Source organism: Magallana gigas, chromosome 8 (genome assembly GCF_963853765.1).
Source record: "Magallana gigas chromosome 8, xbMagGiga1.1, whole genome shotgun sequence".
Lineage (NCBI taxonomy): Eukaryota > Metazoa > Mollusca > Bivalvia > Ostreida > Ostreidae > Magallana > Magallana gigas.
In genome coordinates this window covers 45,461,956-45,480,137 of record NC_088860.1, presented here as the reverse complement: position 1 = coordinate 45,480,137, position 18,182 = coordinate 45,461,956, and the positions used below count along the sequence as shown (strand labels likewise).

Genomic DNA, 18,182 nt, shown 5'->3' with positions numbered 1-18,182 from the left:
TTGGTAATTTTGTAATGTAATTTAAAGAAATTTGATTTGCAAGGGGTCCAGACACCCCTTCCCCCTATAGATCCGCGCATGGTTATTGTGGAATTTCAACGTTTTATCAAAGCTGGTCACACACTCATGACTGGAATCAGTGTTCCTAGACTGCTGAATTTTGTGGTTGTATATTATCAGAATTAATTGAAAAATATGATAGCTAACTAAAAAAGGATAGTTAACAAAATATTGCAAGAATTTTTAAATTGTTTGCCACAGAGTATAGGTGTATATGATATATTATGATTTCCGGTTAAGTAAGATTTGTATGTTAAAATTTGAAATGTTGCATTACCATCGACATTGATTCCACCATGCTTGTTTGCTGTGATATATAACTATAACTTGTTCAGCTCTCTGACAGGATTATATACTGATATTAAAGTAGATCAACTAATTACACATACTATAATTTCTTTGGTCAAGTTTTAAAATATCAGAATACGAATAAGCCACAGTGCACCCTACTTCAAAACGCCCAAAGCCATTAATTGTACGACTTAACCAATGTCCGTAGAAAAAAATAATAAACATCCGGTTCGTGATGTTTTGACAGATTAAACTATTAAAGGCGTTAAAAATATCTATGACAAAACTGATCTATAAAACTAGATGCATTAGCATTCACAGACTGGAAGACAAACAAACCTAAATATGACGATTGGATGGGTAACCCTTGATGTGGGGGAACAGGTATGTGTGTTTCCGTTATGAAGAGAAAACCGACAATGTACTATTGTGCAATCAACACGATCCATATCCAATCTTAATTTTTACTGTGTAAATATGTAAAATATGCTGCTTAAAATGTTTAAAGATGCGACCGTTGGGACGTGCGCAGCATAAGTTTGAATTAGATACACACAGACCTGGACATATGTTTGAACATAACATTTGATGAATTGCATGTAGAGTTGTTTACCAAATGTGTTCAGTCTAGTCATTTTGATGTCATGTTACTTAGTAAAGCAGACACCACTCAACATTTTTCGTCAAAGTAACAATGCTCCAAACAATTTGAATTGAAAGAACCCCAAAACAACTAAATGATAACCAGTTTTTAAGAATCAGCAGAATGTTTCATCCATATCTTTCAAATGCGTGACATTCTAAAATACATTTAATTTTTAACCTGTTCTCACAAGAACATGACAATGGTAGCCATATGCAGTTTACATGGAAGTTGGTATGATTCTGACAACAGAAAATTCAGTGCATCAAAGGGAGCATGATTCGAATTTTCTCTTCACCCAGACATTTTCATTAGAGCTTGCAGTGATTAAAAATAAAAACCTGACTAAGAAAAAAGAAAGGGTTAATTATATATAGATACTACACATAAATCTCATTACTGTAAATTCTTAATTAAACGCGAGGAATTAATTTCCGCGTAAAATCGCGAGAAGCCCGTCTCACGAATTTTAAAATCTCGCTTTTAATTTTCGGATATATGTAAACTACATGAAACTATGATAAAATTTCGGCAATCGCGATTTTATGTTCTCGCGGTTTGTTGGAAAACCGTTCAATCGCGGAATTAAGTACTCGCGTAAAATAAGGAAACTACAGTACTATCATTTTGTATTTTATGATTTCTAGGGGGATATAATTTTCAATATAAATTTAATTATGAACAACCAGTCATTCATTTTGTTTTTTGTTTTTTTAAATTATTTAAAGAAAACAATAGAAAAAAATTCAGATGTACTTATTTACAGGCCCTGGTGTACAATCATGAGGGGGTCGCAAGAATTGAAAACGGACCACAAAGGGTAATTATGTTTTAGATTTCAACTGTTTTAAAGAATTCAAATCATCTATCTCTTTATTAAAGTTGCATAAAATATGGTAATCTGCATTTGTATACCATGCAAGTATTTTTTTTTTGCTTTCAGATGTTTCTGTGGCGTGAGAGATACAATGTCCTTGAGAGAAATGCAGCCAACCAGAATTCCTACCTAGTTGTGCAGTACAGGGATGGACGTGTGGAGCACAAGAAAGGGTAGGTAACTCTTGACTTTAAATCATGAAATTGCTAGTGATGTACCTTTAGATGCATGATTATTGTTAACTAAAGGTGCACTTACTTGATGATTTATTGCAACCTTTAAGTTTCAAAATTATACAGTAAATACTTTTACCGGGGAAGGAAACAATTAATTCAAGCCCCCTGGATCTAAGGTGACTTGGTTTAACACAGAGTATGATTGGCAATTATATTTGAATGAAGGATGACTTAAGATCTGGGCTGTGTTTTACAAAAGAACTTATGACTTTCAACCAAATTAATGAAATATCAATGCTAATTAATCCCGAAATAATCAATGTTTTAATCTATATGCTGTAAAATATAACCATGAATCTGGGATCCAAAAAGTTGTAAATAAATTGTTTTATTTAGGTTTTGTTCATGAACAACAATTCCACAAAACTGAAATTATATACGACTTTATCAAACGTTCTTTATTTTGTTAAAAGCAGTTGTGGATCTTAAGATTACCTGATTTTTGTTGTATAATTAAAATACGAAATTTCTTGTATTTACATTTACCATCCCTGATTCTTTACACTCTCATTATGGAATGGGATCTAGTTATTCATCACAGTTGATTCTCTTGTTAATAGGCCATGTGTAATGTATACCAATCCATTGGAGCATTTTCGCATCAACATAAAAGAGATGATTTCATTGGATGCGAATGAAGCCCTGGTCGTCTACAGGGAGGACGGTACGACCAAGGAGGTGTCCCGCTATGTCCAGTTTGGCCCCACCTTGGTTATGCCTCAGGCCAACGAATGGTGAGGAACTCATACCATCCTCATAACATCAGTTCTTGGCTTAATTACAATGGGATTACATTACAGTAACCAGTGGCATTTTGTCGGTTACTGTAAGGTTGCTTGTTCAAATTGCACCCTAATCAAAGAAAGAAAAATGACGAATGACACCTTTGTGTTCAGCTTATATCACTAATTAAGCTATAGTCATTATGATGTCCTTTCTCTTATTCAAATCCCATCCAGTCTGTGTATCAACAATAGTGTCCCAGATTTCTATGGAGATAAAATGTTTAGAAGTCATTGAAAGCTTCACAGGTAAATCCCCAGGTGACACACTAAGAGCTGGGTGGAAGGACTATACTACATAACTTACAACACCTTACAATACAGCCTTCAACAAATTGATATGAATTGGAGATATTCAATTGAGTGTGATTTCTTTATAATGCATTCAAATATCACAAAATGTCCATGGCAAATTAAGAAACAGAATTCAAAAAGATGCCCATCCAATATCAAGGCCATTTACACTGCATTTTGATTGTTTTGATTGCAGGTTCCATTCCTTTAGTTGGCACGGGACGGATCCCAACAACAAGACTCTGCTGATCCCGAACGCCAGCCAGTTCCAGAAGTTACAGATCATCCCAGGCAACTTCTACTACAACGTAAGGCAGCTGTCCCCACTCATACATCAATGCACTCAGTAGTGAACACTCAGGGTACTTGGTTACTACAATATAAGGCAGCTGTCCTCACTCATACAGCATCAATACATTCAGTAGTGTACACTCAGGGTACTTGGTTACTACAATATAAGGCAGCTGTCCTCACTCATACAGCATCAATACATTCAGTAGTGTACACTCAGGGTACTTGGTTACTACAATATAAGGCAGCTGTCCCCACTCATACAGCATCAATACATTCAGTAGTGTACACTCAGGGTACTTGGTAACTACAATATAAGGCAGCTGTCCCCACTCCTACAGCATCAATACACTCAGTAGTGTACACTCAGGGTACTTGGTTACTACAATATAAGGCAGCTGTCCTCACTCCTACAGCATTAATACACTCAGTAGTGTACACTCAGGGTACTTGGTTACTACAATATAAGGCAGCTGTCCTCACTCATACAGCATCAATACATTCAGTAGTGTACACTCAGGGTACTTGGTTACTACAATATAAGGCAGCTGTCCTCACTCCTACAGCATCAATACACTCAGTAGTGAACACTCAGGGTACTTGGTTACTACACTATATTTGCATATCAATTGTTCTTTCCCACTGTAAGTCCATATGGAGGAACTGCAAATATTTTTCTATAATCGCAATTGCTCTGTCTGTATATTATGACGTCATAAAGGCGTGACGTCATATACTTTTCCATGACGTTATAGATTTTTTTTAAAACCACTATACGATACATCATGTGTTTTTCTCCAACTCCATAGAATTGATGTATTCAAATAAAAAATGTCTTATAATACCATTTTAAAGAAATACTGTTATAACATATCATTGATTCTGTTAACAAATCTATGTGAATTAAAAAGATACATTACAGTCTGAATGTTTATTTTTGATGCAATAGCTAAATGTCAAGGTCTAGGCTAATACAGGGTATTTGCGAGTGGTAAAATGCAAATATAAGTAATAAACAACGATTATTTAGTGAACATGGCGTTATGAATAGCAACTGCTCTGCTGGCATATTTTCCATGATGCGCTAGCGCGCATCATGGAATATGCCAACAGAGCAACTGCTATTCATAATGCCATGTTCACTAAATAACGTTGTTTATTTCTTAAATAAGGCAGCTGTCCTCACTCCTACAGCATCAATACACTCAGTAGTATACACTCAGGGTACTTGGTTACTACAATATAAGGCAGCTGTCCTCACTCATGCAGCATCAATACACTCAGTAGTGTACACTCAGGGTACTTGGTTACTACAATATAAGGCAGCTGTCCTCACTCCTACAGCATCAATACACTCAGTAGTGTACACTCAGGGTACTTGGTTACTACAATATAAGGCAGCTGTCCTCACTCCTACAGCATCAATACACTCAGTAGTGAACACTCAGGGTACTTGGTTACTACAATATAAGGCAGCTGTCCTCACTCATGCAGCATCAATACACTCAGTAGTATACACTCAGGGTACTTGGTTACTACAATATAAGGCAGCTGTCCTCACTCCTACAGCATCAATACACTCAGTAGTGAACACTCAGGGTACTTGGTTACTACAATATAAGGCAGCTGTCCCCACTCATACAGCATCAATACACTCAGTAGTATACACTCAGGGTACTTGGTTACTACAATATAAGGCAGCTGTCCTCACTCCTACAGCATCAATACATTCAGTAGTGTACACTCAGGGTACTTGGTTACTACAATATAAGGCAGCTGTCCCCACTCATACAGCATCAATACACTCAGTAGTATACACTCAGGGTACTTGGTTACTACAATATAAGGCAGCTGTCCCCACTCATACAGCATCAATACACTCAGTAGTGTACACTCAGGGTACTTGGTTACTACAATATAAGGCAGCTGTCCCCACCCCTACAGCATCAATACACTCAGTAGTGTACACTCAGGGTACTTGGTTACTACAATATAAGGCAGCTGTCCTCACTCATACAGCATCAATACACTCAGTAGTGTACACTCAGGGTACTTGGTTACTACAATATAAGGCAGCTGTCCTCACCCCTACAGCATCAATTCACTCAGTAGTGAACACTCAGGGTACTTGGTTACTACAATATAAGGCAGCTGTCCCCACTCATACAGCATCAATACACTCAGTAGTGAACACTCAGGGTACTTGGTTACTACAATATAAGGCAGCTGTCCCCACCCCTACAGCATCAATACACTCAGTAGTGAACACTCAGGGTACTTGGTTACTACAATATAAGGCAGCTGTCCCCACTCATACAGCATCAATACATTCAGTAGTGTACACTCAGGGTACTTGGTTACTACAATATAAGGCAGCTGTCCTCACCCCTACAGCATCAATACACTCAGTAGTGAACACTCAGGGTACTTGGTTACTACAATATAAGGCAGCTGTCCCCACTCATACAGCATCAATACATTCAGTAGTGTACACTCAGGGTACTTGGTTACTACAATATAAGGCAGCTGTCCTCACCCCTACAGCATCAATTCACTCAGTAGTGAACACTCAGGGTACTTGGTTACTACAATATAAGGCAGCTGTCCCCACTCATACAGCATCAATACACTCAGTAGTGTACACTCAGGGTACTTGGTTACTACAATATAAGGCAGCTGTCCTCACTCCTACAGCATCAATACACTCAGTAGTGAACACTCAGGGTACTTGGTTACTACAATATAAGGCAGCTGTCCTCACTCATACAGCATCAATACACTCAGTAGTGTACACTCAGGGTACTTGGTAACTACAATATAAGGCAGCTGTCCTCACTCCTAGGGGCATCAATACATTCAGTAGTATACACTCAGGGTACTTGGTTACTACAATATAAGGCAGCTGTCCTCACTCCTACAGCATCAATACACTCAGTAGTGTACACTCAGGGTACTTGGTTACTACAATATAAGGCAGCTGTCCTCACTCCTACAGCATCAATACACTCAGTAGTGTACACTCAGGGTACTTGGTTACTACAATATAAGGCAGCTGTCCTCACTCCTACAGCATCAATTCATTCAGTAGTATACACTCAGGGTACTTGGTTACTACAATATAAGGCAGCTGTCCTCACTCCTACAGCATCAATTCATTCAGTAGTATACACTCAGGGTACTTGGTTACTACAATATAAGGCAGCTGTCCCCACTCATACAGCATCAATACATTCAGTAGTGTACACTCAGGGTACTTGGTTACTACAATATAAGGCAGCTGTCCTCACTCCTACAGCATCAATACACTCAGTAGTGAACACTCAGGGTACTTGGTTACTACAATATAAGGCAGCTGTCCTCACTCCTACAGCATCAATACACTCAGTAGTGTACACTCAGGGTACTTGGTAACTACAATATAAGGCAGCTGTCCTCACTCCTACAGCATCAATACACTCAGTAGTATACACTCAGGGTACTTGGTTACTACAATATAAGGCAGCTGTCCCCACTCATACAGCATCAATACACTCAGTAGTGTACACTCAGGGTACTTGGTTACTACAATATAAGGCAGCTGTCCCCACTCATACAGCATCAATACACTCAGTAGTGTACACTCAGGGTACTTGGTTACTACAATATAAGGCAGCTGTCCTCACTCCTACAGCATTAATACACTCAGTAGTGTACACTCAGGGTACTTGGTTACTACAATATAAGGCAGCTGTCCTCACTCCTACAGCATTAATACACTCAGTAGTGTACACTCAGGGTACTTGGTAACTACAATATAAGGCAGCTGTCCTCACTCCAACAGCATCAATACACTCAGTAGTATACACTCAGGGTACTTGGTTACTACAATATAAGGCAGCTGTCCTCACTCCTACAGCATCAATACACTCAGTAGTGTACACTCAGGGTACTTGGTTACTACAATATAAGGCAGCTGTCCCCACTCCTACAGCATCAATACACTCAGTAGTGTACACTCAGGGTACTTGGTTACTACAATATAAGGCAGCTGTCCCCACTCATACATCAATACATTCAGTAGTATACACTCAGGGTACTTGGTATGGCAGGGTTTAGTAGAAATCTACGTTATGCAATATGTACATCAGTCCACTACAGCCTAAACCAGCTCTACTCACACACGCACAGTATGAATTCATTCAGTAGCGTTTACACTCACAGTACTTAGAATGGCAGGGTTTAATGTAAATCTACACTGTACAATAATATGTACTACATGAATTCTCTACATCCTAAGGCAGGATTGTTCAGTAGAGCAGATAGTACACCTTTTATAGTTTGATTGGCAGAATTTGATGTAAATTTATGTTGTACGTGAATTAACTACAATATAAGCAAGCTCGTTTCTACAAGACTAGTACAGTTTGTACATGTACTATGTAGTTAGAATCGCTGTCTTAAATGTAAATCTACATCGTACATGAATTTTAAACAACAAAATGCAGTACTAATCCAAATATAGCATTTACACATACTGTAGACATTACATTTACACATACTGTAAACATTACATTTACACATACTGTAAACATTACATTTGGCTGTGTATATTTTTTTAGGGTTTTTGGCAGAAAGTGGCTTCCGCTAATTCAAGTATATTGCTAAATACCTTTCATATATGCATTAGAATGAGCACACTCAGAAAAACGCCAATTCAAATCCACACCGACTTGTTGAAAAATCATTTTTTTGCCAAATATCGTACACACTAAATATAATACACGTACAGTATACAGTAGTTTGAATAATGTGTTGAATGTACATGGAGATATACAATGTATGAGAGTCTTCTTCCAACTCTTTGTGTATATACAAGTACAACATCTAGATGAACAGTAGATATAATAATGTTAAATCAATTTTGAAGTAAATCTACATTGTCTGAGAATATGTTTTATAGATACAAGACTGAAATGTTTGATTTACATAGGTAGACGAAGTGAGAACCAAAGATGATGCACCAATCAGAATCAAGCTAATGGTGTTCTATGAGTTAAAGGAGATAGAGATTATGGTGAGTTAGCAATGATATCTCCCCTACCCACCCAAACTTCATTCCAAGTCCCCTGTCCTCCCATCTTCAATAAGCATATCTTATTCCAACTTCTAAACCATATTACAACCATATAAACCTGTACTTTAAATGCATGTACATTTTACTTGTTTTCTATAAGTATTGATTCTTTAGTATAAGGTGTGATGGATTCTTTGCTTCTTTCAGCTGAATGCCACAAAAGATCCTATAGCAGACATTATAAAGTAGGTACATTTTTACAATTTATCATTTGAATGAAGTTCAAGTTTAAAGTCTTTATTTCTGTAAGACAATCATCTCATAGGTTTACAATTATTATAATGTACATTACAACATAATGATGAATACATGCATCATAGACAAAAGCTAGTATATATCAATTATAGTAGGTACATACTGGGTTACCATTATAATTAAACAGCATTCCAAAATAGATGTAGTTAAACTGGTTTGCAACTTTATTATTGTCACCATTGTATTCCAATTTTTCTTCATTATTAATGCATTTTCAATTTCTAAAAACTACAATTTTTGGTTTTTGTACATTGACAGTTAAAATCCAAACTTCTGTGCAACATATTCTGTAAGCTTTGATTAAGATCATAGTTTGCGAGTTGTTTAAAAACATTATGAAAAGTGCTAGTACCTACCAGTATCCATGTGTCAGTGTATTTCTAAATAACAATAGTACCTACTAGAATAAAAATTAAAATGATTTTTCTCCCACAGCTGTGTTTGTGCTGATGTGGTGGCCTTTGCTGCTAAATACAGGTACCGTTAATCTCTCAGGACAAGTTAAAAATTGTGCAAATGAATTTATTTATATACCGTATAGTTTTACATGTAACTGTTTTTTTCGTGTGTCACAAAATTTGTGAAAATGGGGTAAATCTTTCGCATTTTTAATTTGCATCAGTCATATTTTTGAGATTTCAAAAGTTTCATATGGAATTGATACAGGATATAATTTCTGTGTATTCAATTACCAGTATTTGCGATTTAATAGAGATCGCCAAAAAAGCGAAAATAAGATCATTACAAAAATGACCGATAATAGTAACCAACAGATGAATTGTTGTTTTCTTAATGAATACTTAGAAAACAAGGTTTTCAACTTATTAGACCACCTGTACAGTTGACAATTTAGACAAGAAAATGAAAGTGATTTTATTAAAGGATTTAGATTTGCTTTTCTGAAGTTAGGATCCCCGTGACAAACTATTAAATGAGTGAGTATTTTTCATTATGTTTCAGCTACATTGAGTTTATGGAGAGATCCTCAGAACTGAATGATCTTGCTAACTACCCTCAACTGATGGAACGCAGCAAAAAGATTGGCTATGAAATCTCCAAAATGGTGTATCGTGGGTACCATGCTCATCCTGAGCTTCAGCGTATCCATGATGCGTCGATTCAGACTCGAACAAGGCTCAAACTCGCTGTCAGTATCAAGAATGATGCGTTAAAATTTAACTTTTAGAATTGGATAGGGTAAAGTTGTTATATTTGGAGTTGAGTCAAAATCAAGTTCATTTGTGGACTACAACTTATCACTTTTGATGTTTTCCTATGTAATTTGTAATTTTTGCATAATTTTGTGAGTCTTTCAACTTGTCAAAACAATAATGTCCTTATATAAAAGCAAAATTTCTCATCAATAAGTGTAATATGAATTTTTTTCAGTATGAAAAAGAACAACAACAGCAAAACATGACTGACCTGAAATTGAAGAATGACAGTGACCGTCTACAACTCGGTATTCGTCTTTTGTCATTTGCTGACTGTTCACTGTTTATTTACTGTATCAATCATTGTCTAATTGATCATTGTCTTGCTCTTACTGCCCCACTCAATGCTCACACTCACTTCATTTCATATTGTCTCACTCACTCACCATCTCACTGTCTTATTTATTTGTACACTCAATCTTCATTATTTTAATACTTGTCTGACTGTTTGATTTTGAATACCTCTTTCTACTTATTTGCTTAGTCACAAAGTTTTGACCTACATATTCTCTGATTTCCATTATATACCCTCACATTTCTCTCTCTCTCTTGTACTGATTGAAGCTTTTTATTGGGCTTTCACTCCAACTTCTGCATGCACGCACAATTACACATTTATTCAAAGACAAACCAACTGGCATTTTCCCTGTTCTCTTCTAACTATTCCCTTCTTCACCTTCCTCTGAAATGAACAGTCAACTCCACTCTACTATTGTGAACCTCTGATAATGAGATACAGTACAAGGATCTGGTCCTTACTTTGTAAGAATTATAACCCTGCTCTTGAGAGTAGACCTTTTTAGTTTGGAATGCACTTTTCTTTTTCGACTTTTACTCTCTGAACATTCACTTTAGCATATAAACTTCACCCGCAAAACAGATGCATTGAACAACTCCATGGTATTTGAAAAGCGACTGTACAATGAGCATGCATTGGTTGTCGGATTACTACTCTGATTAATCTTACATCATTCTGTCCTTTTTTTCAGAGCAAACCATGGAAATTGAAAGTCTGAACCACAAGCAGAGCATGGAAAAGTAAGTGACAGGAGTATATCAAACTTGAACATGTCTGCATTATATTGTTGAAAAAGGTCTTATGTCATTTACTCAAAGACATGCAAGGGTTAATATTTCAAGCATGGTAAGGTTTTTGTCTTTAAGCTTTAAACTGTATGGGCCTGTTTATTCATACAGGAATTTTTTTTTGCAGGGCAGCAATGGAACACAAACTTGTCCTGAAGATTCAGGAGACAGAAAAGGAAAGAGACCGCTTGGTAGAAGACAAGATGTCTGTACTAGAGGTAAATATTGTGTGATAAAAAGAGACCAGCGTGTAGAGGAAAATTGTCTGTACTAGAGGTACATGTAAATGTGTTTTAAATAGAGACCACTGTGTGGAAAAGAATCCCTCCAACCAGAGGTTAACATTGTCAAGTTGATATAGATGGTTGGGTAGAGTAAATAATGCAGTCTTATGTCAGGAATGTGTGGTTATTTAAAGAGTAAAGTGGGTTGTTTTTTTTTAAATCATTTAATTTCTTTCTTATACATGTACTTTGACCCAGAAAGAAATCAAACTTAAGAACAGTTTTGATTTGATTTATAAATGATTTATGCAAATTATTTTGAGAATGAAAAAGAAAAATCATTGAAATAGAGGGCAAACTACTTTTAAAAGATCTTTTATATAAAGCTGTTGACCATTACTTGATAGGCAAAGAAGGAGGATGACAGACAGTTACTACAGCACTACAAGGAACTCCACAGGCTGGGTGTGGATCTAAATCAGTTCCTCCAGTCAGAGGCGCGTCAGCCCCAGAAAGTGGTCCGGATCACAGCCGCAGACAAAGCCGCAAACTTCCACATCCACCGCAGCTAAACACACCACTGTCACCGCCACTGGCACCACCACTGTGTCACAGGGAGTGGCTTCTTTGTGAGCTCTATGTGAAATCCCTGTCCCCTCTACCATACCAGCCATCTTTGTAAACCATAGTTAACATCTGTTGCTCTCTGTCTGTGTACAAGAATTCATTGAGTTGAATACACCCTTTCACAATCATAAATAAAGATGTTATCCTATGACAATGTATTCCCACAATTTCTGTGATATGTACATACTGAAGTATGACAACTATTCAATGTGCATCTAACACCATAATCTTTTTTTTCCCACGTTCTGCCCCTTGTTATCACTGATTTTTTGTGAGCTCTATGATATGTGAAATCCTTGTCCCCTATACAATACCAACCATCTTTGTAAACCATAGTTAACACCTGTCCTCCAAAAAATTACAGTAACTGTTGTTCCTTTGTATGTACAGCATATTCATTGAGTTGAATACACCCTTTAACAATCAAACACTAAGCTGTTGACAGCATTTATCATGTTGATTAATTGTATGCTTTGCAGTTAACTTGCAGTACTTTGTTTGGGTATTGTCACTTATCATTATTGGTTTAAATAACATCCTATGGCAATGTATTGCCACAATTTCTATGGTCTGTAGATTCTGGTCTATGATAGATATTCAGTGTGTATCTATAACACCATCAGCTTTTTTTTCTCTCATAGTCTGTCCTAAGTTATATTTTTTCACCACACTTTGGCTACTTTTTATGAAAGTACATATACCTATCAAGTAGTACTACTACATTGTGTCATTTAGGTACTTTCATGTCTGTTGCAATGCAAAATCCCTCTATGTTTTTTATATTTTTTAAAACCTTACAAGCTAGATTGGGCGTTTCAAAAGAGAAATCTTGGGATTTTTTTCATACTTTTAAGTGAAATTCCAATTGAAACTTGTTGTATGTATAAATATCTAGTAATTTAACCCCAAAAAACGATGTGAGAACTTTTTGTATTGATTTTTATAAATTAATTTATAAAATTATTTATTAATTTATTTGTTTAATTTATTATTATTAATTATTTATATTTTTATAGATTTATAAATGAATTTTTTATTATGAATTTCCAACGGTTTATACAGAAACAGTTTTCATGCTGGTTCAACATATAATATTTGCACCAATACTGTATTACATACATGTATAAGTTTAAATGTATTTGTTCTCACTGTTTTACATAATGTGTTAGTACTGTAGAATTTTCTTTGTAGCTATACATGTGATCTGTATGCCCTTAAGTTTTCTGTCAGGGAATAATGGATGTGGCAATATATGATATACTCAGCGTGGGTCCATTTTGATACAGAATTTTAGAAGCCCATATGACAGTAAATATTTATTATGACAATGACAATCATATATATTAGTTTTAGAAATCCATTTTCTTTATATTCTTACAGATAATTGTACAGGGTAATACAAACTTAAGATTGTTTACAATTATTTAATATCCTAATTACTAGTTTGAATTATTATGATTTAATTTCATTTAAAAAAAAACATTTTAATAAAATCATGTGTTTATCATGCAATTTTAGTGTCAGTGTCAGGTGTTTGATAAACAACAATTATTTACATTGTGTATTATTTCTGTAACTTATTATTGATGTACAGTCTATTTATTATTGTGTCGTACTGAACAATCATAATGTTACTATCTTCATTATATTAACACGTTTATTTATACACGAGATTTAATGCATTTGGAAGAATTATCTCTCCTGAGAATTGATAGTACATAGTAACAAACGGTTTCTACAAAATGAATATACAAAGTACATTGTAACATTACGTAAGAATCCATTTATTTAAATCATCAATTTATAATTATCATAATGGTACATGTAATATGTTGTTATATTTTAATGAAATAAAGACTTTTTATATTAACATTTGCAAATATGTTTCCATGTGTGAACCTATAGAAAAGCAAAGACGTTCATTTTCAAGTGAACTTTTAAACGGGTCAAAATGTCATATCTGATGTCATAATGATCTCAGCGCGAGCTTATGGTTTGATGGTTGCATTTTTTTAAGCAGAGAAATATCGTTGTTCATAATTAACGATTTGCAACATCATTTGAACAATAAAATGCTTTCTTTGGTGATTTATTCGGGATATGAAGGTAGCAACATTGAAGAAATAATACACAACCCGCGTTAGCAATGTCTGCAATGATCGCTACCTTCATAACCCGAATGAATCATCAAGGAAAGCATTTTATTGTTTATTTTAACATTTTTCTTTTAACTAATTAGTAAATTGATTATGAAAAGTTAGTAAAGATCACTAAATTACTGTTAACGTACATAAGTACGTTAGCTAAAAGAAACAGCCAAGTCGTCTCCTGTGAGTCTGCCATCATCAAGATTATTTCGTGCAGTCGGTGGTTGTAGGTTTCGACCAATCGATAATCAGGGCGTGTCAATTTCAGTCCTGTCTGTTTCAGTCGCTGTAGATTTCGACCAATCGATAAAGGGGGCGTGTAGATTTCAGTCTGGCTGCTTCTATAGAGCTATGAATTAACTATAATTAAGTTTCCGTAAGAAATAGAGGAAATAATACATGGAAGATGTAAATATATTTAAATGATCTTTGTTGGCATGCGCGGATCTAGAGGGGGGGTCGGGGGGGTCCCGACCCCCCCTGGAAAATGAAAATTTATTAAATTTACATAGTAAAATTATCGCGAAAATATGCCTCGGACCCCCCCTGGCAAACACAATTATCCTTCGGACCCCCCCTGGAAAAAATTTCTGGATCCGCGCATGTGTTGGTACGTAAACAAATCTTCTGAGAAGCACTTTGGGCTTCCCATGATTTGATAACATGACCAAGTTTTTATCCCGGTGAACTTTTAAACATGCTGGGTTTTTTTTTTTCATAATGATATTCTTCTACAGAATCAAAAAAAAAAAATAACCTATTTAAGATATTATTTTATTAGCTGAGAAGTTAATATCATTTCCCAAGCAAAATTCAAATAACGATATGATTTCGTGACCCCGATGTTTTAATTCCATCATTATATAATGGACTGTGAATGAATATCTTAAACTATGGTTATGATTAGGCATAATTAAGAAAATCGGGTGATTTATTTTTATGCAGATAAAAATATAGAGCCCCGCTCTGTGGGCGCCATGTATTGATCAGTTTATCCGTCCGGTTGTCCGATTGTCTGCCTGATATCACTTGTCCTGAGTATACCACGGTATTTTATCTCCCCTTGTGCCCAATCTGGCTCATCCGCCAACCTCTTAGTGCGTTTGGCTAAATAGTGTGCAGTGATATTGAACAAAAATTCAAGCTGTAAGGTCCAGGCCACAACAGGCATACATTGTATTTCAAATTCTTGTCCAGATCAAATCTTTCCTTGGCCCACTGTGGTATTTTTATATCAACTCATTTTTTAGAATATAGATCAATTAAAATTAAAAAGACTAAGATTCTGATGTAATTTAATGATAGTTAACTCCTTTACATGATGCCACGTAAGGTTACACTTATTCGTTGAAAAAAATTGTCTCTCTTTCTCTCTTTAACAATGAAAAATTATAAGAATGTCTTCCTGTCCCTTTTTAATTTCTAAGATGTATCATGTATCAACTCTGTATTCATAAATACTTGGGTTAAAAATTCGTCATGACATTTATACTGCCAACGAAAGTAACGAAATTAAATCCTCAACGAATATAGAACCATTTTATCAAGACCTTGGACTTTCAGTTGGACGTAACTATCTATATTATTGCGTCAAAACAAGATAAAATGAAACAAGTGAAATATACACAGATTGCGTGGTCTTCACTAAAACGCCAGACAAATCTGTTGATTTCATAGAGCGATGGCTGAGTGGTTAACGATGAAATAGACAGGCCTACGTCACTTTGCCGTGTGACACAACTACCTAAAGTCCAAACAATGAAATAGACAGGCCTACATCACTTTGCCATTTGACACAACTACCTAAAGTCCAAGCTCTTGTTAAAATGTTTCTATCTGCTTCTACAGTATTGTTCACATTTGTAATAATTAAGTATATCACATTTAAGCCCAATCATCACAAGATGGCATTTCGTTTTTACTTCTTTTCCTACTCACATGTATACATACATTCCCATAATAAATTGTATATGTCCTAATGTATCTGCATTACAGTCTCAAAATATACAAAGTTTTGAGTAAACTATTCTAGTATTATGCAAATTAGTGTGAGTTGCAAGAATTCGATGCACAATTCTGTAGTGAAACCATTTAAAGGGGCATGGTCACAAGTTGGTTCGAAAATTATTTTTCCGATTTTTATATTTACAATGCTTCAGAGAGGCATTTTTGATAGGCAACCGAAATTTGATTGTCATTTGTCATTTGTTAAGTAATAAACGAATTACAGAGCTTAAAATTCTTCGCAATATAAATAAAGCGTTTGTATACATTTTGAACGTTGTAGTAAATTTTTTTTAAACATAAAACGAATGTTTTAAACGTTAGGAACTGTTTATCAATGCTTAAGATAAATAAAAAATGGACAAATAAGCTGGAAAAGATTTTTTACTGGTATATTGAACCCGTGTTAACAAAAACAGGACATGAACCTTGTTTACATGACAATTAATTAAGAATTGTGAGTCCTGCATCTTGCTTAAAACTCTACGAATGACTCTCAAACTTTATTTGATACTGATGTCCTAGATCTGTTGGTTCAGGATGAGGATCTTGTGGAGCTTCTTCTGTCATCGTTCTGTCCTTTTGTATTTCACTCGGGAATGAACTGTCCAGTTATATCCTGCGGTTCCAGTTCTTTTAACACAAGGAAGAGTTATTCCAGACACTGGGAGACCAAACATAAACCCCATCATATTATATTTCACTGTTTTATTCCTGGATGCAAGTCAACCTGCAAAAGAAAGACCGACATGCGGTATCACCTCTGATCAATCCACCATCTGAATCAATAACAATGTATCATTAGAAAATCAGCTTCAACTAAGCAACCACGAAGTCCAGCCCAACAACAACTATATTGATCCCGGAAGTCTGAAGTTTGTGTCTCACCTTTGTGATCGGCTCTGTTGTGTTCATATGAGGCATCCGGCAAATGCTTCCACGTGCGCACACATTAATTCCGCTTGCATAAGTAGTTCTTATAAAATCTTGAAGTTTTTATATAACATTTTACTCAGTTTTATTTCAATTCATTTACCTTAAGAGATGCAAACATACTTAAAATACAGTTCAACCTGTTAATTCAAGAATGCACATTTTGTCTCACGCGTAAGAATTTCGATCGAAAGATTCATTCAGTAATGCAGTTGACCTCGATTAACTGACCTCGATCATAAGAAGATGCTCCATGTATTGATGCGCGGATCTAGAGGGGGGGGGGGGGGTCCCGACCCCCCCTGGAAAATGAAAATTTATTAAATTTACATAGTAAAATTATCGCGAAAATATGCCTCGGACCCCCCCCCCCCCCCCCCCGGCAAACACAATTATCCTTCGGACCCCCCCCTGGAAAAATTTTCTGGATCCGCGCATGGCATAATAGTAGTGTCCTTTACAAAAATTTAGATTATTGAGAATCAAAATTTGTACATGACAACTTTGTTGTAAAATTTTTGTAAGGGACAGTAGCTAAGAAGACGGCTTGATTTATAAACAAGGTTACGTTATAATGCGACCTCAATAGCAAGTTATGATGGCATTCAATGTTTTTCAGTCGCATTAAATTATTTTAATACAACTCTCTCTTTGTATACGTGTTAATGCTCTTTGAAGAGCCCTACTCAGTATTCTGAAGAAGAAGAAGATACATTATAATTTAATAATTACGTTAAAAATATAAAACTAGACAAGGAGTTTGTGAACGGCTTTCCCCAAATTATTTCAAAATTAAATTTGTTGACGGTTTATAATGATGAAATTATGGCGTACAGATTCAAAATATTCTATATTTTGTAAAAATATAGTACTTTTTAAATTATTTTACATCAAACTGATCATGTTGATTGCCGCAGTAGTTCTAGCTATATCATTATTGCCGATCATTCCTTTAAAAGGAATACTTGTCCTTCTTGAGTTCGCGCCAATATTTAGTTACTTTTCCGGTGTATCCGATTTTAGACAGTTCAGACCGTGTTTTAACCTATATTGTGCATGGACAAGTTGCACCAAGCTGTGTCAAGAACTTTCACTTGAACTTTGA

At 35.6% G+C, this 18,182-nt stretch overlaps 1 protein-coding gene across 1 annotated transcript; it reads left to right on the top strand.

Moving 5' to 3' along the window:
* The first annotated feature begins 545 nt into the window (after positions 1 to 545).
* Positions 546 to 13,873, top strand: LOC105319668 (uncharacterized). The gene is made up of 13 exons (XM_034471226.2): positions 546 to 735; positions 1,761 to 1,814; positions 1,938 to 2,044; positions 2,668 to 2,841; positions 3,380 to 3,491; positions 8,444 to 8,527; positions 8,735 to 8,772; positions 9,278 to 9,319; positions 9,803 to 9,989; positions 10,232 to 10,304; positions 11,046 to 11,094; positions 11,270 to 11,360; positions 11,774 to 13,873. Exons 1-13 carry the CDS (start codon positions 697 to 699, stop codon positions 11,936 to 11,938), a joined length of 1,215 nt encoding a protein of 404 aa, XP_034327117.1. The 5' UTR covers positions 546 to 696; the 3' UTR covers positions 11,939 to 13,873.
* Positions 13,874 to 18,182: the final 4,309 nt, after the last annotated feature.

Bases quoted from the DNA above. Each gene is read 5' to 3' on its own strand.
- LOC105319668 (XM_034471226.2), top strand. From the start codon at position 697: ATGACGATTGGATGGGTAACCCTTGATGTGGGGGAACAG. The intron at 2,842-3,379 runs GTGAGGAACTCA...TTTTGATTGCAG, and splicing joins ATGCCTCAGGCCAACGAATG to GTTCCATTCCTTTAGTTGGC. The intron at 9,320-9,802 runs GTACCGTTAATC...ATTATGTTTCAG, and splicing joins GCCTTTGCTGCTAAATACAG to CTACATTGAGTTTATGGAGA.